The following is a 21,118-nucleotide window of genomic DNA, read 5'->3' as shown; positions in this document are numbered from 1 at the left end:
TTCCTAAGAGCTTTTGAGAGGCAGGTGAGGGAGATAAATTCTATTTTTATTTTAAACTATAAAATTAGCATTTTAATTAATTTTTTTATTAACAATCATTTTTATTGTATGAGAAATTATGAAATGTTTCAAACTACCAAGGAAATGCAGAGGGTAATAGAAATACCATTGTACCCACCAAATGAGTTTTCATGTCTTAACATTTTGCCATATTTACATTAGTTCTCTATTCTTACAGACCTATAAATGTAGCCCCAGGTGTACTCCTTCTCAATCTCATTTTCCTTCTTCCCTAATTTTGGTACAAAATAGTGGTACCTACATGTTTTTGTTATCTTACTATATAAATATATAAGCAACATACTGTATTATTTTGCAAGTTTTTAATCTGTATAAATGCTATTGCAACTTGCTTTTTTCTGTAATCATCTTCAATAATACATTGTTCTAGTTCAATTTAACTGTTTTATTCCATAATATGAATGTACCGTGACTTCTTTATCCATTCTCTTGCTATTTAATTTGTTTTCAGTTAGGTACTTTCCTGTTACAGACAAGATTTTGTTAAACATCATTGTTTGTCTCCTTGTGTATATGTGGGAGAGTTTCTTCAAACTATGTACCTATAAGACAAATTGCTGGAACTTAGAATATTCACATTTTCAACTTCACTAGAAATTACGGGATTGTTCTTTATCATTCTTATACCAGTTATACTCCTGCCAACAGTTTATGAAACTTCCCCTTGTTCCACATCCTCATCCTCACTTGATATTATCAGACTTAAATTTTGCCAGTGGGGATATGGTTTAATTTGCATTTCTCCTCATAAGGAATGATCCCAGACACGTTTTTTTGTTTGTTTTGTTTTTTGGCTGTTGTGGCCTCTCCCATCGCGGAGCACAGGCTCCGGAGGCGCAGGCTCAGCGCCCATGGCTCACGGGCCCAGCCACTCCGCGGCATGTGGGATCTTCCCGGGCCGGGTCATGAACCCGTGTCTCCTGCATCGGCAGGTGGACTGTCAACCACTGCGCCACCAGGGAAGCCCCCAGACATCTTTTCTTAATTGGACATTATATAGCTTGTTATATCCTTTGCCCATTTTCCTTTGGGATTGTTGGTCTTTTTCTTATTTATTTATAGGAACTCTTTGTAAAGTTTGGATACTAATATTTATTCATTAATGTATGCAAATATCTTCCAGTTAGTGACTTATCTTCACTTTGTCTATGGTGGCTCTGTGGTTTGGAAGTTTTTCTTTTACTTTAAAATTACTCAGTCTTTTTCATTATGGTCCACAACTCTTCCACATACATTTTAGAATCAACTTGTCAAATTCCACAAAAAATTCCAATCAGAATTTGATTGAAATTGTATTGAATTTATCAGTCAGTGTACCTTAATGTATCAACCACTACCATAATTGATGTCATTAGGGTACTGACTTTAGAATCTGATTGGCATTGCATTGGATTTATAAATGTGGACAGAATAATATCATTAGGATACTGAGTCTTACTGTCCATGATCATGGCATGGAATAGTTCTCCATTTATTTAGGTTTTTTTAAATATCTTTTAAATTTTTATTGATAAAGGTCTTACATATCTTATTTTTAGACTTATTTTATTCTCAAGACCCTAAAATATTTTTTCTTTGGTAAAGCAGTTTTAGTTTAATATTCAAATACACATACTTTTTATTATAGAAAATTTCAAACATGTACAAATTAAATGGAACAACATAAGGAACCTTCATGTTCCCCTCACCTGTTTTCTTTCCTTCTTAAAAAAAATTGTTTGTTTATTTATTTATGGCTGCATTGGATCTTTTTTTTAACATTTTTATTGGAGTATAATTGCTTTACAATGGTATGTTAGTTTCTGCTGTATAACAAAGTGAATCAGCTATACATATACATATATCCCCATATCTCCTCCCTCTTGCATCTCCCTCCCACCCTCTCTATCCCATCCCTCTAGGTGGTCACAAAGCACCAAACTGATCTCCCTAAGCTATGTGTCTGCTTCCCACTAGCTGTCTGTTTTACACTTAGTAGTGTATATAAGTCCATGCCAGTCTCTCACTTCGTCCCAGCTTACCCTTCCCCCTCCCTATGTCCTCAAGTCCATTCTCTACACCTGTGTCTTTATTCCTGTCCTGCCCCTAGGTTCTACATAACCATTTTTTTTGTTTTTAGATTCCATGTATATGTGTTAGCATACGGTATTTATTTTTCTCTTTCTGACTTACTTCACTCGTATAACAGACTCTAGATCCATCCACCTCACTACAAATAACTCAATTTCGTTTCTTTTTATGGCTGAGTAAATACTCCATTGTATATATGTGCCACATCTTCTTTATCCATTCAACTGTCAGTGGACACTTAGGTTGCTTCCATGTCTTGGCCATTGTAAATAGACCTGCAGTGAACATTGTGGTACATGATTCTTTTTGAATTACGGTTTTCTCAGGGTATATACCCAGTAGTGGGATTCTGGGTTGTATGGTAGTTCTATTTTTAGATTTTTAAGGAACCTCCATACTGTTCTCTATAGTGGCTGTATCAATTTACATTCCCACCAACAGTGCAAGAAGGTTCCCCTTTCTCCACCCCCTCTCCAGCATTTATTGTTTGTAGATTTTTTGATGATGGCCATTCTGACTGGTGTGAGGTAGTATCTCACTGTAGTTTTGATGTGCAGTTCTCTAATGATTAGTGATGTTGAGCATGCTTTCATGTGTTTGTTGGAAATCTGCATATCTTCTTTGGAAAAATGTCTCTTTAGGTCTTCTGCCCATTTTTGGATTGGGTTGTTTGATTTTTTGATATTGAGCTGCTTGTAAATTTTGGAGATTAATCCTTTGTCACTTGCTTCATTTGCAAATATTTTCTCCCATTATGAGGGTTGTCTCTTCATCTTGTTTATGGTTTCCTTTGCTCTGCAAAAGCTTTTAAGTTTCATTAGGTCCAATTTGTTTATTTTTGTTTTTATTTCCATTTCTCTAGGAGGTGGGTCTAAAGGATCTTGCTGTGATATATGTCAAAGAGTGTTGTGCCTATGTTTTCTTCTAAGAGATTTATAGTGTCTGGCCTTACATTTAGGTCTTTAATCCATTTTGAGTTTATTTTTAGGTATAGTGTTAGGGAGTGTTCTAATTTCACTCTTTTACATGTAGCTGTCCAGTTTTCCCAGCACCACTTATTGAAGAGGCTGTCTTTTCTCCATTGTATACTCTTGCCTCCTTTATGAAAGATAAGGTGACCATATGTGCATGGGTTTATCTCTGGGCTTTCTGTCCTGTTCCATTGATCTGTATTTCTGTTTTTGTGCCAGTACCATACTACCTTGATTACTGTAGCTTTGTAGTATGGTCTGAAGTCAGGCAGCCTGATTCCTCCAGCTCCGTTTTTTATTCTCAAGATTGCTTTGGCTATTCGGGGTCTTTTGTGTTTCCATACAAATTGTGAAATTTTTTGTTCTAGTTCTGTGAAAAATGCCATTGGTAATTTGATAGGTATTGCATTGAATCTGTAGATTGATTTGGGTAGTATAGTCATTTTCACAATGTTGATTCTTCCAATCCAAGAACATGGTATATCTCTCCATCTGTTTGTATCATCTTTAATTTCTTTCATCAGTGTCTTTTAGTTTTCTGCATATAGGTCTTTTGTCTCATTAGGTAGGTTTATTCCTAGGTATTTTATTCTTTTTGTTGCAATGGTAAGTGGGAGTGTTTCCTTAATTTCTCTTTCAGATTTTTCATCATTAGTGTATAGGAATGCAAGAGATTTCTGTGCATTAATTTTGTATCCTGCAACTTTACCAGATTCATTGATTAGCTCTAGCAGTTTTCTGGTGGCATCTTTAGGATTCTATATGTATAGTATCATGTCATCTGCAAACAATTACTGTTTTACTTCTTCTTTTCCGATTTGTATTCCTTTTATTTCTTTTTCTTCTCTGATTATCATGGCTAGGACATCCAAAACTATGTTGAATAATAGTGGTGAGAGTGGGCAACCTTGTCTTGTTCCTGATCTTAGAGGAAATGCTTTCAGTTTTTCACCATTGAGAATGATGTTTGCTGTGTGTTTGTCGTATACGGCCTTTATTATGTTGAGGTAGGTTCCCTCTATGCCCACTTTCTGGAGAGTTTTTATCATAAATTGGTGTTGAATTTTGTCAGAAGCTTTTTCTGCATGTATGAGATGATCATATGGTTTTTATTCTTCAATTTGTTAATATGGTGTATCACATTGATTAATTTGCATATACTGAAGAATCCTTCCATCCCTGGGATAAATCCCACTTGATCATGGTGTATGATCCTTTTAATGTGTTGTTGGATTCTGTTTGCTAGCATTTTGTTGAGGATTTTCACATCTATATTCATCAGTGATATTGGTCTGTAATTTTCTTTTTTTGTAGTATCTGTCTGCTTTTGGTATCAGAGTGATGGTGGCCTCGTAGAGTGAGTTTGGGAGTGTTCCTTCCTCTGCAATTTTTTGGACGAGTTTGAGAAGGATGGGTGTTAGCTCTTCTCTAAATGTTTGATAGAATTCATCTGTGAAGCCATATGGTCCTGGAGTTTTGTTTGTTGCAGTTTTTTTTTTTTTACATCTTTATTGTGGTATAATTGCTTTGCAGTGGTGTGTTAGTTTCTGCTTTATAACAAAGTGAATCAGTTATACATATACATATGTTCCCATATCTCTTCCCTCTTATTGCAAGATTTTTAATCACAGTTCCAATTTCATTACTTGTGCTTGGTCTGTTCATATTTCTATTTCTTCCTGGTTCAGTCTTGGAAGGTTATACTTTTCTAAGAATTTGTCCATTTCTTCCAGGTTGTCCATTTTATTGGCATGGAGTTGTTTGTAGTAGTCTCTTATGATGCTTTGTATTTCTGTGGTGTATGTTGTAACTTCTCCGTTTTCATTTCTAGTTTTATTGATCTGAGTCCTCTCCCTCTTTCTTTTTTTTCCCCTCTTTTTCTCGATGAATCTGGCTAAAGGTTTATCAATTTTGTTTATCTTTTCAAAGAACCAGCTTTTAGTTTTATTTATCTTTGCTATTGTTTTCTTTGTTTCTATTTCATTTGTTTCTGCTCTGATCTTTATGATTTCTTCTACTGATTTTGGATTTTGTTTGTTCTTCTTTCTCTGGTTCTTTTAGGTGTAAGGTTAGATTGTTTATTTGAGATTTTTGTTGCTTCTTGAGGTAGGATTGTAGTGCTATAAACTTCCCTCTTAGAACTGCTTTTGCTGTATCCCATAGGTTTTTGGGCCATCGTGTTTTCATTGTCATTTGTCTCTAGGTATTTTTTGATTTTCTCTTTGGTTTCTTTAGTGATCTCTTGGTTTTTTAGTAACATATTGGTCAGCCTCCATGTGTTTGTGTTTTTTCTTTTTAATTTATTTACTTTATTTATTTTTGGCAGCATTAGGCCTTTGTTGCTGTGTGCAGGCTTTCTCTAGTTCCGGTGAGCAGGGACTACTCTTCATTGTGGTGCACAGGCTTCTTATTGCGGTGGCTTCTCTTGTCGCATAGCACGTGCTCTAGAGCGCAGACTCAGTAGTTGTGGCACAGAGGCTCAGTAGTTGTGGCTCATGGGCTCTAGAGCGCAGGCTCAGTAGTTGTGGCTCACAGGTTAGTTGCTCCGCGGCATGTGGAATCTTCCCAGACCAGGGCTTGAACCCGTGTCTCCTGCATTGCCAGATGGATTGTTAACCACTGCACCACCAGGGACGTCCTGTTTGTGTTTTTTACGTTTTTTTTCCCTGTAATTTATTTCTAATCTCACAACGTTGTGGTCGGAAAAGATGCTTGATGTGATTTCAATTTTCTTAAATTTACTGAGGCTTGATCTGTGACCCAAGATGTGATCTATCCTGGAGAGTGTTCTGTGTGCACTTGAGAACAAAGTGTAATCTGCTGTTTTCGGATGGAATGTATTATAAATGTCAATTAAATCTATGTGGCCTACTGTGTCATTTAAAGCTTGTGTTTCCTTATTAATTTTCTGTCTGGATGATCTGTCCATTAGTATAAGTGAGGTGTTAAAGTCCCGTGCTATGATTGTGTTGCTGTCGATTTCATCTTTTATAGCTGTTAGCATTTGCCTTATGTATTGAGGTCCTCCTCTGTTGGTTGCATATATATTTATAATTGTTATATCTTCTTCTTGGATTGATCCCTTGATCATTATGTAGTGTCCTTCCTTGTCTCTTGTAACATTCTTTATTTTATTTTTTTTTTTTTTTGCGGTATGCGGGCCTCTCACTGTTGTGGCCTCTCGCATTGTGGAGCACAGGCTCCGGATGTGCAGGCTCAGCGGCCGTGGCTCACAGGCCTAGCCGCTCCACGGCATGTGGGATTTTCCCGGACCGGGTCACAAACCCGTGTCCCCTGCATTGGCAGGCGGACTCTCAACCACTGCGCCACCAGGGAAGCCCAACATTCTTTATTTTAAAGTCTATTTTTTCTAATATGAGTATTGCTACTCCAGCTTTCTTTTGATTTCCATTTGCATGGAATATGTTTTTGCATCCCCTCACTTTCAGTCTGTATGTGTCCCTAGGTCTGAAGTGGGTCTCTTGTAGATACCATATATATGGGTCTTGTTTTTTTATCCATTCACCGAGCCTGTGTTTTTGGTTGGAGCATTTAATCCAGTCACATTTAAAGTAATTATCAAATATGTATGTTCCTATTACCATTTTCTCGATTGTTTTGGGTTTGTTTTTGTAGGTCCCTGTCTTGTCTTGTGTTTCCCACTTAGAGAAGTTCCTTTAGCATTTGTTGGAGAGTTGATTCTGTGGTGCTGAATTAGCTTCTGCTTGTCTGTAAAGCTTTTGATTTCTCTGTCAATCTGAATGAGATCCTTGCTGGGTAGAGTAATCTTGGTTGTAGGTTCTTCCCTTTCATCACTTTAAATACAACGTGCCACTCCATTCTAGCTGGTAGAGTTTCTACTGAGAAATCAGCTGTTAATGTTATGGGAGTTCCCTTTTATGTTATTTGTCATTTTTCCCTAGTTGCTTTTAATAATTTTTCTTGGTCTTTAATTTTTGTCAATTTGATTACTATGTGTCTTGGCGTGTTTCTCCTTGGGGTTATCCTGTCTGGGACTCTCTGAACTTCCTGGACTTGGGGGCTATTTCCTTTCCCATGTTAGGGAAGTTTTCGACTGTAATCTCTTCAAATATTTCATCGGGTCCTTTCTCTCTTTCTTCTTCTTCTGGGACCCCTATAATATGAATGTTGTTGTGTTTAATGTTGTCCAGAGATTTCTTAGGCTGTCTTCATTTCTTTTCATTATTTTTTCTTTATTCTCTTCTGCGGCAGTGAATTCCACCATTCTCTCTTCCAGGTCACTTATCCATTCTTCTGCCTCAGTTATTCTGATATTGATTCCTTCTGGTTTATTTTTAATTTCAATTATTGTATTGTTCATCTCTGTTTGTTCTTTAATTCTTCTAGGTGTTTGTTCTTCAGTTCTTCTAGGTCTTTGTTGCACATTTCTTGCATCTTCTCAATCTTTGCCTCCATTCTTTTTCCAAGCTCCTGCATCATCTTCACTATCATTATTCTGAATTCTTTTTCTGGAAGGTTGCCTATCTCCATTTCATTTAGTTGTTCTTCTGAGGGTTTTTCTTGTTCCTTCATCTGGTACATAGTCCTCTGCCTTTTCGTTTGTCTATCTTTCTGTGAATGTGGTTTTCCTTCCACAGGCTGCAGATTTGTAGTTTTTCTTGCTTCTCGTGATATAGTTTTTAATTATAAAAAATTCAGATTATTTTTTGCTGTTATAATAAAAGAACCTAATTTTTTAATATTTATCTTGAATCTAGTCAATGTGTTGAACTCTTATTGCTTATAATTTTGTAGATTCACTTCCGATTTTCTATTTAGGTAGTTATGTCATCCATGAATAGTGAAAAGTTCTTCCTCTCTAGTTATTATTTTTTGAATGATTCATATCTATATGCATACATTTATATTTAATATGTACATACATACATATATACACACAGGCACATGCACACACATGTATATATGTTTACTTATATACACATATAGATATATTTATCTTTTTTTAAACTGTAAAGTTGCATGGATGCAGTGCTGGTAGACATCCTTATATTGTTCCTGAGCAAATCTTTCTAATGTTTCACCATTACATATTGCATTAGTTGTAGGATCAAAGGGTTGTATCCTTTAGTAATTCAGAGATGTTCTAGCCTATTGTTTTCTTAAGCATTTTTATTAATGTGTGCTGGATTTTATTAAATATTTAATCTACATCTCTTGAAATGATTGTAAAGCTTTTCTCCTTTAAATTGTTAACATGGAGAATTAAGTGAATACATTTTATAATATTTAAATCATACTTATATTCTGGGACAAACTTAAATTAGTTTGTAAGTCATGATGTATATTTTAAATTTTCTTACTGGATTCAGTTTACTTTTGGGAGGAGTAGGAGTAATGTTTTATTTAGAACTTTTGTGTCTCTTCATAAGAGATAGTGGCGTAGATTTTTTCTTTCTCATACTGTCCTCATTGAGCCTTGATGTATTAGGGCTGCTGTAACAAATTACCATAAACTGTTTGGCTTTAAACAAGAGAAATTTGTTCTCTCCCACAGTCCTGGAAACTAGAAGTCCAAAATCAAAATATCTGTAGGGCTCTCTGCTTCCTCTGAAGCCTTTAGGGAAGAAGCCTTTCTTGCCTCTTTCTAGTTTCTGATGATCGACTGCTGGCAGTCTTTGGTATTCCTTGAGTTGTATGTAGGTGTATCACTCCAATTTCGGCTTCTGCCTTCACTTGGCCATCTCCCCTCAGTGTCTCTGTGTCCAAAATTTCCTGTTCTTACTAAAGACACCAGTCACTAAATTTAGGGCCTATCCTAATCCAGTATAACCTAATGTTAACTTGATTATCTCTACATAGAGTCTGTTTTCAAGTATGGTCACATTCTAAGTTTCCTGATGGACATGGATTTGGGGAGAAGACTGTTCAGCCCAGTATACTTGGTATCAAGGTTTTACTAGCGTTATGTAAGTCTTTGGCACCAGGAATTCCTTAAAGATTCATAACTTCCGATCTTAAATCACTAATAAGCCCTGGAGATAACTGTAAAAACCTAGAGCACTAGACTACTTCTTTCATTCCGTCTTGAGAGGTGTACAATGGAGATGAATAATTCACATATTTAACTTACTTTACAATGGAGATGAATAATTCTTATATTTAACTTACTTTTATATAACTTACAATATAATTCACATATTTAACGTACAATGGAGATGAATAATTCACATATTTAACTTACTCCAGCATTTTTTACCATCCTATTTTTAAGTTTTACATTACTTTTATTAATGCTTACTAAGGTTATAAAAGGTTAACATCAAACAGTATAAAGTAAATTCCCTCAGGCAAGTAAAAACATATTCTTTACCCATTCTCTCATTCACTGTAGAATGACATGAATGCTCAGGTATCTGCGATAGCTTTTTGTTTTGCTACTTCTTTTAGTATTACTTAGTGGTGCTTGTGAGCAATAATTACTATATAGCCTTCAGTTTATAATAGCACGTCCTATACTTTGTAAAAACTTTAAGTGATTTTCCAGATAAACTCAGCTGTTATGAGTACTTGGCTTTACCTCTTTTGCAGACTTTAGAACTTTATTATAAAAGATCTGGGGCTTCCCTGGTGGCGCAGTGGTTGAGAGTCCGCCTGCCGATGCAGGGGACACGGGTTCGTGCCCCGGTCTGGGAAGATCCCACATGCCGCGGAGCGGCTGGGCCCGTGAGCCATGGCCGCTGAGCCTGCGCGTCCGGAGCCTGTGCTCCGCAAGGGGAGAGGCCACAACAGTGAGAGGCCCGCCTACCGCAAAAAAAAAAAAAAAAAAAAAAGATGTAACTATACTTATATAAATTAGTGTCCGTATAGGTAAAAAAATTGTGCACACTGTCTTTATTCCAGGGCTTTTAACTAAATTCAGCCTTGTGAGTAGTTTTTTAAAAAAATCTTCAGTCATGTAAAACACAGTGGGACTGTGACACCAATGACATTGTTCCTGTAGTAGAGAAAGCTGAAGAAGGTAAAGCTATGTTAACAGTGAAGTAGCCTTTGTTCAGTGTACTAGGTAATATTACCACACAGTAGATCTTAAAAGATTTTTATAGGTAAAAGGCTTTAGAGGGTGATTGATTTAGCATCTTTCATTCAGTATTAAACTATATTTTCCCCTTAATTTTTAGACTTTATTCATCACATTAATGACACAGATGCTATACTGAGCACCAACGATAGCAACCCTGGTAAGTAGTTTGGAATTGAAAGTTTGGCTTGTTTATTTATTCATCACCTTGCTTCAGAAATGATTTAATGTAGAACCTATAACTTTATTTTAGGTAAATGAACAGCATAAAATGATTATGTTAAGTAAGCCACTGTTAAATTGTTGGCAGTCAGTATGTTCAAAAAAAAAAACTACAAAATTTTGTGTTAATGTGAGCTAAACAATATTTAGTTCATATTATTCAATTCACAGTTATAGCTCACATCTATAGTATCCATATTTGCCTATGATCAATACACATTTTGAAGAACCTATATCACTGCTAATTGTTTTGGAAGTCTAGAACCATAGTTCTCAGTTTGTTAACTTAGTTTTAGACATTTATTGTTTTAGTTAGTAGTATTTAAGATATACAAATCTGTGGCCTAAATTTCCTAATAATGAACCAAGGTTAGTAAATACAGAAAAATAAAGATTTGTCCAAAAAAACCCTTAATTTCTTAGAAAAGTTTCTTTTAATTAATTTATTAAAAATAAACGTTTGTGGCCTATGGGTTTATCCAATATGGCAGTCATAGGAAAAGTGAATAGAAAAGCTAACATAACCTGGTTAACAGTGTAACTAACATCACCTAAAGCTTTTATGTGTTTAAGTTTCAGAGATACTGAATTCATAGCATTTTGATGGAGGTACACATTGATCACTAAGAGGACAATTCATTCAATGCATATTTATTAAGCCTATTACCTGTGAGGAACTGTTCTAGGCTCTGGGATATAATGGACAGACAAGAGTTTCTCCTCTCATAAAGCGTACATTCCCATGTTTTCTATTCAGTGTCTTGTTTTACCCCTTGATTAAACTGATTAACCTGTCATTTATTAACACTAGAAAATGAGTGAAGTATCAGCTTTTATTTCTGTGAACACACACATACACACTTTTCAATAATTATACTAAAGTATTTTAGTATAATTTAAACATATATCTCTTGCACCCTGTTCCTTACCTCAGAAATTTCAAAAGACCAGGTAACATACTTGTCTTAAAAGAGAAATTCATTTTACTATAGCTATTCTGAAATCAATTGATAAAACTAGTTTATTAATATCTAATAGGATTTCTTCACTAGAGTTCATTGTTGAGTTCATAAATATCACAATTACAGTGATAATTTGGAGAGCACCATCAGCAAAGTCAGTTTAGTTTGCATAGTGATATGTTGATAGTAGCACTTCTTGATTCTTTGGTTTATTTTGAACAGTGTATTAAATAGAGTGTGAAACAATCTGTCTCAGTTAATATTAAAAATTACAACTCACATTTATTGGATACTTACTGTGTGCAGGCATTGTTCTAAATATTTTACAGCAACTCCATAAGGTAGATCTTTTCTCTCATTTTCTGTGCAGAAACGAAGGTACAGAGAAGTTAGTGACTTGCCCAAGTTTACATAACTATTAAGTGACAGAGTCGAGATTCTTTATTCAGTCAATATACTTCCATAGCCTGTGCTCTTTACCACTGTAATTATTAGCACAGTTATTAGCACAAAAATTCAAGTTAATTTACTTCTCTCCAGAGCATAGAAGAAAAATGTGCATGTTAAAGTGCTAAGAAAAAAGGTGAAAGAAAGTTGTTTGGCTTTGTGGTATGCGAAATGACGGATAGAGAATAAAATTGTTTGTCAGCATTTTTCACTAGCATTAAACATTCTTTACAAAGAGCTGATTATTAGAAAAAGTACTATTATGAAACTAGAAACACAGTGAGGATGATTTGTATTCTCTCTGCTAACAGAAGATCAACGTTAGGAAAAATATGTTTTACTCGCTTCCCAGTTCTCTGCATATCATCTGGGCTCTTAAGCTGCTACAAGGTGTGATAAACGTCCAGGACAGTTACTCTGGATTGCTGGAATTCAAGATTCTTAAGCTATAAGCAGTAATTAGATTTTGGCAATACCATGGCAGATGTTTTGATGGTGTCCACTTTTTATTCCAAACGCAGAGATTTTGTTTATTGTTAGAAGAAACCTGTTCTTTGGCTTTTGTGTAGGTTATTAGCACAGTGAACAATTACCTGTATGATATTTCTTATATTATTATATAAATAGGATCAAATATCATCCAACCCAGTATTTTCTCTCTAGCAATTGGACCAAAAGATATTTGGTAGGATAATTTTATAATTTCCAGTAGAAATTAAGGCTATACCTCAAAATTTTCTAACATTCTCCTACCTTTAATTATTTATAGGTAAAAGGTTTCTAATATAACTATATATAAAATAGATAACAATGACCTACTGTATAGCACAGGGAACTGTATTCAATATCTTGTAATAATCTATTATGGAAAAGAATCTGAAAAAGAATATATAAATATATAAATAACTGAATCACATTGTTGTATACCTGAAACTAACACAACACTGTAAATCAACTATACTTCAATAAAAATAAATAATAAAAATAAAAAAGGTTCCTAATATATCTAAATATAACCCTCTATTTTTTTCTAGAAAGAAGAAACTTAGCATTCATGGTAAAAATTGAGGTTGGCAGAACAAGTGTCAGTCTTGGGATAGTCATTTTCTGTTCTTTGTTGCCTTCTCTAATCTATTGCTTCCCTATTGCAGTGATTTGTCCAAGTGCCATGAGTGGTAACCATCCTGACAATGGCTCTATGATTTTCTACACCAATGACTCGGGACTCCAGCAGTTTGAAAAGTGGTGGAATAAGTCCAAGACAGTGCCCTTTTACCTCGTGGGGCTTCTCCTGCCACTGCTTAATTTCAAATCTCCTTCATTTTTTTCAAAATTTAATATCCTAGGTAAGCCAAGGCACTGTGTTATAGAGCCTCTGTGTAGGAGAATACATGCTGGATTCTGTGGAAATATGGTCTGACTGGGGAAATATCAATACTTACCTTCCAGGCCTGTTCATCTATGTTTAATTTATTCATGCATATGTTACCCTGCTTTTTGGTTTTCTTTATGGAGTTTGGAAGAGAGAAAAATATAGGTGGGCTCTTCCCTGGCAGTCCAGTGGTTAAGACTTCACCTTGCAGTGCAGGGGGAGCAGGTTCAACCCCTGGTGGGAGAGCTAAGATCCTACATGCCTCGCAGCCAAAAAACCAAAACATAAAACAGAAACAGTACTGTAACAAATTCAATAAAGACTTTAAAAATGGTCCATATCAAAAAAATATTTAAAAAAAAAAGAAAAATATAGATGACCATTTCAAGTCCAAGTCCCTTTTCAAGATGAGTTGCTGGGTGCATTAAAAAAAAAAAAAAAAAAAAAGGACTTACCTGGTGGCACAGTGGATAAGACTCTGTGCTCCCAGTGCAGGGGGCCTGGGTTTGATCCCTGGTCAGAGAACTAGATCCCATATGCATGCTGCAACTGAGAGTTTGCATGCCACAACTAAGGAGCCCTCAAGCTGCAGCTAAGGAGCCCAACTCCCACAGCTAAGACCAGGTTCAACCAAATTAAAAAAAAAAAAAAAAGGATGAGTTGCTGGGGTTTCCATTCTATCCTTACTGAACAACTATTCCTCATTTCCTCTAAGAGAACAGCTAGAGGAAGTAGACTAAGATTTTAGCAGGAGAGATCCAAAGTGGATATTTTAGGAATTTCTCAATTCTAAGGGTTGGAAATATAACTTACTAAGGGAGGTTATGGAATATTTTTTTCCTACAGTATCTGTTTAAGAGTGTAGCACAAAATTATCGCTTGACTTTCAACCTGGGATATTGTTCTCTAGCTGAAGCTCCTTAGGTTTATTCTGCTTCTGCTCTCTTCCTCTGTGCTTTTTCTTTCTTAGAACACTATTGCCTCCTTAAAGGAACAGACTTATTTTTGTGAGACCTGTTTTAGAAAAGGAACCCCTATGAAAGCTCAGATCCGGTTAACTAAAGACAAGGATATCATTCATAAAGAATTGATAACCTAAATAGATAATAGGATTTCACCTCCTCCCTATAGTTCTGACCTCTTGGTAGGCGGCCTAGAGTATGAAATAATTAGATTACTCATCACATCAAAGAGGTGGCTTTGGGTTTTCAGAAGACCAAAGGAGGAGGTAAGGATATATCTCTATACCTCTGCCTCACAACAGGATTCACTGTAAGACTGACTACCACAGACACACACAGAAAATGAAGAGTTGTGGTTATATAAGCTTTAGCCTCTTGTATTCATCCTTTCTGAATCAGCTAACCTCCAAACCCACAGTAGAGCTTACATAGCTCATTTGTGGTTTCCTGATTTGCTTGCCGACCTTCCCATGGAACAGATCTTTAAAAGTTAGCATGTAAACTTATAGAAGAATTTGCTCAGTTGGGCAAAACAATCACTAGGCTTCTAACCAGGTTGATTATTCTCTACCGCCCTAAGGATATTTTTCTTTTGCACTTTTTCTTGGCACTTTCCCTTTTAAAACTACATATAGCTTCTTTAGAGAAATTAGAGTCTAATTCCTCTAGAAACCTTTCTGGATTTCTTGACTCTACTTCATAATGACTGGACTTAATTCCTTAAATCCTCTAACATCTAGACTACTAAAAAATCCTGAAATTCTGAATGCCCACTTTACCCTGCATAAAGTGGGCATTTACTTTACACAGTGAATGGAATCTGGAATCTTTCCATCTAGCAAGTAGTACTGCTCAATCAAAACTTCATCTAGATAGTAGATCAGACTGTTCATGGATTATGTGGCTTACTGCCTTTCTCAAATAAGTTTATGATCCACATTGACTACTTTTCTTTCTTTACTTTCTTTCTTATACTAAATATTTTGACAGACTTTTCCAACTTATTGACTGTCTCTCATACTTTTTTTAAGTTAATTTTACTCGTTCCTTTTCATTTTTAAATTTTTTATTTATTTCTTTTTTTTTTGGCCACGCCACACAGCTTGCGGGATCTTGAAGTTCCCCGACCAGCAATTGAACCTGCGCTCTCAGCAGTGAAAGCGAGAAGTCCTAACCACTGGACCGCCAGGGAATTCCCCTCTAATACTTTCAATACAAAGAATAAGAGTCAGTTTCAGGTTGTTTTTTCTCTCCTATGTAACCTTACAATTTTATAATGGACTCTGCATGTATCTTCCACTAAACTCAGCTCGTAAGTTCTTCTTAGGCCTACTACATAGTTTTTTGCTTTGTTTTTTGATATCTCACATAGCTTGTTTCTGTTCTTTAGATCTTACCTGGGTTTTAGTGAGTATAAGCAACAAAGGTAATAATTTTCTAAACTACGCTGAGAATGTAGAAACAAACTTGATTTTGAAATAGTCTGTAAAACAAAGTTGATAAACGGTTTCTGAATTTTTCCTTACAGGCACAGTGTCCGTTCTCTACTTGATTTTTCTTGTCACCTTGAAGGCTATTCGCTTGGGATTTCATTTGGAGTTTCATTGGTTTACACCAACAGAATTTTTTGTCCCAGGTGAGCTATTTGTCCCAAGTAAAGAATTAATAAATTATAATAATGTGATCTTCAGTTAACTATTGTTACTATAAAACATGTATTGGTAGATTTTATGATGAACACTTTTATTAATGCTGTTAAGCTAAAAACAGGAGTACAGTTGAAATTACTGTGGTTTTCTTGCAGTTAGGGATAACCAGTACCCTTTGTCATTTCTACTTGGGAGTTAAAGTCACAATGCAATTGAAAAATCAAGAACTCATTCTCTAGACTGTCTCTGAGGAAACATACCCCTAGAATTTCAGAGACTTAGAACATAGTCAGTGATAAATATATGTGGATAATACTGGTAATTAACATCATTGTTTCCCTTATGGGTTTTTTTCTTTTAGTATTGCTGTTTTTCAGGCAAATTAGGATGGTGATTATTAAGTGTCCTTTCCCACCTTTTTTTTCCCCCCATGGCTATAACTTGGCAATTTCTTAAGTTTCACCCAAATTTAGAGGATGTTGGACATGATAGAAGCACCATGAAGCAATGAATGGATAATGCTAAATGAGGAGACAGACTAGAAAATGGAAGTAACTATTACACTCGTATCTTAAAAACGAATAATAAGGGGAAAGTAGTACAAAATTCTGTTGTTGGTTTAGAAAGACTGCTTTCTTTCCAATCTTCAACTGTTGATTCTGGCAGTCTAGAATTCAAATCTCTATTCAGTTTCTGGTGTTAGTCTCTAAAACCTGCAAGTATAGTTGTCTACCACCCTTTTGTTTCTTTTGTTACAACATTCCTGAGTTTTCCAGGTGTGCTGAGTTGGTGGTCATTGGAAGATGTTATTTATGTTATCACGGTTACTTGTTTTCAGATCATCTGGCTGCATCAGCTTTGATTTTTTAAAATTTCTATTAGAAGCCCACAGAGACTAAAAAGTCAGTGTAAATTCAGGATAAAGGAAGTACTAGGGCTTGCAAGGCATCTTCTCTCACAGATTGTATTTAAAATTGGACAGTGATGAGAATGGCAACTTTAAGCTAGTTCTTCCATTGATTAATAAAAATAGTGTAGGATATTATGTTCTAAAAGTAGATCCATATTGACTTATATTGAGACTTAGTGATAAACATTTCTGCTAATGATAGGACATTAGAGATAAATATGGGAGAAGTGGAGAGTATAAATTGTTATTTAAAAGATAGAAAAGGGAATATACCTAAATAGATATCAAGCCATTTATTTCACTTTACTTCATTTCTAAATGATATGAGGGGAGAATCATGAGGGCTAAAAGAGGTTCATGTAAATACTTGTGGTCCTGAAATTATTGTAATTGAAGAATTTCTAAAGAAAGAAAATATATGTCATAAATCTTTTTCAGTAAAGGCTAATTAAAAATCAGAGAATTGGAGGGTGTGAATCTTTACCGTCCTGATGAAGAATTCTCATAAACTTCTAGTTCTAATTGAATCTTTATGTACTCTTGTTTCTAAAAAGTTATTTTTCAGTTCGGTAAATCCCATCACCCTCTTCCCAGGTAACTGGAAAAATAATGAGAAAAACCTATTCATGTATTTCATCCTATCCTTTCCTGCCTCCTCAGGGACTTCACTTTTGCAGTTACTCTTTCTTTTTTTAATCATGTATCATCAGATTTTTCCTACTGAACTATTCCTTCCAGTATACAAGCCTATTTCCCAATCTAAAAACAAAAACTCATATGACCCCACATTCTCCTCTAGCTATTGTTTCCCTTTAAAGAAAAACTCTTTGTAAGAGTTGTCTGTGCTCACTGTCTCCACTTCTCCTTCCATTTTGCCTTGAACTCACTTCTGTTAGACTTTTGCTCCAGTCACTCCACTGACTGATGACCAATGACTGCATCCTTCCAAACTCAATGACCAAATCTCACACCTCTTCTTACTCAACCTGTCAGCAGCATGGGGCACATTTTTTCACTCCTTCCATCTTAAAATACTTCCTTTATTTAACTTCTAAAACCCTATTCTCTCTTGATTCTTCTACATAACTGTTCCTTCTCATATCTCTGACCTCTAAATGATAGAGTCATCCAGGGTTTAGTACACGAACCCCTCTTCTCTCTACCTTTATTCCCTAAATAATGCCATCTAGCCACCATGCTATATGGTGACTAGTCCCAATTTTTTTTATCTCTGGCCCAGATCTCTCCACTGAAATCCATACTCATATATCTACCTGCCCCTTCTACATCTCCACTTGGATGTCCATTTTGTATACTTAATTTCCAAAAATCAGATACTTGTTTTCTTCCTCCTCCACCCCCTCCCAACAGCCTGCTTAACCTGCTCTTCTCCCAGGCTTCTCATTCTCAGAAAATGGTAGCTCCAGTTTACCACTTGATCAGGCCAAACACTTTGGAGTCATACTTGACTGTTCTTTCTTTCCATCCCCCATATCTGCACAGTCTATTTTCTACTTGTAAAATAAATTGAGAATCTGACTACTTCTACCATTTCCACCGAAAAGAATTATGTTAAGCTCCTAATCTCTCAGCCAGATTATTGCAGTAGCCTCATAACTAGTCTCACTGTTTCCACTGTCTCCTTCTCCATAGTCTGTTCTACACCTAGCAGATGGAGTGGTGTTTGTTTGTTTTTTTTCTTTTTTTTTTTTTGCGGTATGCGGGCCTCTCACTGTTGTGGCCTCTCCCGTTGCAGAGCACAGTCTCCGGACGCGCAGGCTCAGCGGCCATGGCTCATGGGCCCAGCCGCTTCGCGGCATGTGGGATCTTCCCACACTGGGGCACGAACCCGCGTCCCCTGCATCGGCAGGCGGACTCTCAACCACTGAGCCACCAGGGAAGCCCTGGTGTTTTTGAAACAACCTTCAAAAGCCTCTAGTGGTTTCCCAACTCATTCAGAATAAAGGCAAGTCTTTATCATAGTCCACAGGCCCTATATGATCTGACTCCTGGCTTCCTCTTTTATTTCATCCCCTATTACTTTCCCACTCATTCAGTCCACTCAAACCACACTGTCTTCCTTGCTGTTCCACAAAAATGCCAAGCACACTCCTAGGTCAGAATCTTTGCACTTAGGATTCCCTGTACATGAAATGTTGTTGTCTTTTTCTCAGGTATCTACATGGTTGGTATTGTTAGAGAGGTCTTCCCTGACTTCCTGCCCATTCTCACACCTCCTTCTTGTTCCTTATTTTCTTTAGAGCCCTCATCACTACCAAATCTTATATGCAGGTATCCCTGGTCATCTAAATCTATTAAGTTCTTGATTCTGACTAGTTGGAATATTGAGGCATATCTGTTATTCTAATCAACTTAGCTCCTGAGTTTCAGATAAAAAGTAGCAGACGTTAAGATAACAAGAGACTTACCTAGGGCTTCCCTGGTGGCGCAGTGGTTGAGAGTCCGCCTGCCGATGCAGGGGACACGGGTTCGTGCCCCTATCCCGGAAGATCCCACATGCCGCGCAGCGGCTGGGCCCGCGAGCCATGGCCGTGGAGCCTGTGTGTCCGGAGCCTGTGCTCCGCAACGGGAGAGGCCACAGCAGTGAGAGGCCCGCGTACAGCAAAAAAAAAAAAAAAAAAAAAAGAGACTTACCTAGAACTGTTCCCGAATCTGTTTGGTTCTTGAATTCGAGTAGTGAAAGTTCAGATGGTAAGAAATATCTGTATTATTTTTTTTACCTGCGTATCTGTCTCCCTTAACTAGAATGTTAGCTCTCTGAGAAAAGAAATGGGTTTTTTTAGTTTTTTATACTTCTCTATTAACTATTGTGTCCCCAAGGCCTATAATACTTCTGGCATATAATGAGTGCTCAATAAATAATTATTGAGAGTAAATGTGTTTATATCCACTCCTTTCTAAATCCCATTAAAACATTTACATTAAAAAAATAAAAGTAAAAAACAAACACAAAGAGACTCTATAGAAGAGACAATAGCAAATGAGAGAGAGCAACAGATTTTTAGAAGCTTGAAAACTGATACATGGTTGGTAACTGACAGCAAAGCAGAGAAAGCTGAAATGTAAGTACCTGTAGAGAGGAGGCCAGTTTGAACTACACAATTCTTGAAAGCCTGAGTGTTTGGAGAAAACTGGTTAACTCTGAAAGCAAGGGTAAGGAGAAGGGCTTAAAATGGGAGAATTCCTTGAAGGTTTATATCAGGAATAATTAGCTATAATCTATCCCCTTTCCCTCTTCAACCTAGCAAGAGATGGAAGAAACTAAATCAGGCACTCTGGACTCGGGTTTGCCAAATACAGCAGAAGGGTAGGAATAAGCCTCTAGTCTGAAAACAGGTTAAGTGAAAGTATATATGCTGAATGGTGAGACCATACCCCACTGTCTACCCCTCCAATTCTCTTTTCTTTATTCCTTGGTTCCCAGAATGCTGATAGCATAGGATAATAGAGGATTCTTCTCAGGAGAAACTAAGCCCAAGAGGAAAGACCTAGAGTCTCAGATATTCGGGCTCTACCAAAGAAATGGCAGGTACCTTGCTTGTATCAGACCATTTAGATGTCCACGAAGTATGCATTTTTTTTAGTGCTTCACTTTTAAATATAAACAAACATACAAAGAGCACTAGATATTTGTGGAAGACCTCTTAGATAAAAATAAAACAAGAGGGCTTCCCTGGTGGCGCAGTGGTTGAGAGTCCGCCTGCCGATGCAGGGGACACGGGTTCGTGCCCCGGTCTGGGAAGATCCCACATGCCACGGAGTGGCTGGGCCCGTAAGCCATGGCCGCTGAGCCTGCACATCCGGAGCCTGTGCTCCGCAACGGGAGAGGCCACAACAGTGAGAGGCCCGCATGCTGCAAAAAATAAATAAATAAAATAAAATAAAACAAGACAGATAAAAAAGGGGACCTCCCTTGTGGTGCAGTGGTTAAGACTCCATGCTCCCAATGCAGGGGTTCCGGGTTCTATCCCTGGTCAGGAAACTAGATCCCACATGCATGCCGCAACCAAGAGTTCACATGCCACAACTAAGGAGCCTGCCTGCTGCAACGAAGACCCGGCACAACCAAATAAATAAATAAATATTTTTAAAAAAGAAAGATAAAAAAGGAACTTAAAGGGAAAAATAATAAGAAGGAACAAAAGCAAATTCCAAAAAATTACATCCTCAAAGTAACAAAAGACAGTGATATCCATGAAACAATATTTGGATGCCAAGCAAGGAAGGAAAAATGGGGAGTTGATCTTGGAAATAAAATACGTAATAGAAATTAAGAATTCAAAGAAAATTTGGAAGATAAAACTAACTTCCCCAAAAGACTAGAAATTATGGATGGGTGGATGGATGGACAGATGGATGGATAGTTAGAAAGAAGGAAGGAAGGGAGGGAG

General features: G+C 36.6%; 1 protein-coding gene across 4 annotated transcripts in view; it reads left to right on the top strand.

The window, feature by feature from the left end:
- The window catches only part of SLC38A9 (solute carrier family 38 member 9), a 97,694-nt gene that overhangs the window by 51,223 nt on the left and 25,353 nt on the right, over window positions 1-21,118 (top strand). For 3 of the 4 annotated variants that reach the window (XR_014015500.1, XM_081230584.1, XM_081230586.1), the window contains 3 exons: window positions 10,283-10,342; window positions 12,965-13,159; window positions 15,676-15,783. Coding sequence is in view for 3 of the 4 variants with exons in the window: in XM_081230584.1 (XP_081086710.1) it covers window positions 10,283-10,342; window positions 12,965-13,159; window positions 15,676-15,783 (363 nt within the window). In the remaining variant the exon portion in view is untranslated. The remainder of the gene's footprint in view (window positions 1-10,282; window positions 10,343-12,964; window positions 13,160-15,675; window positions 15,784-21,118) is intronic. The other variant, XM_081230585.1, reaches the window with a different exon arrangement.

The sequence above is a fragment of the Mesoplodon bidens genome, assembly GCF_964165515.1.
Source record: "Mesoplodon bidens genome assembly, chromosome: 4".
NCBI classification, from domain to species: Eukaryota; Metazoa; Chordata; class Mammalia; order Artiodactyla; family Ziphiidae; genus Mesoplodon; species Mesoplodon bidens.
This window is presented reverse-complemented; position numbering and strand designations above follow the sequence as displayed.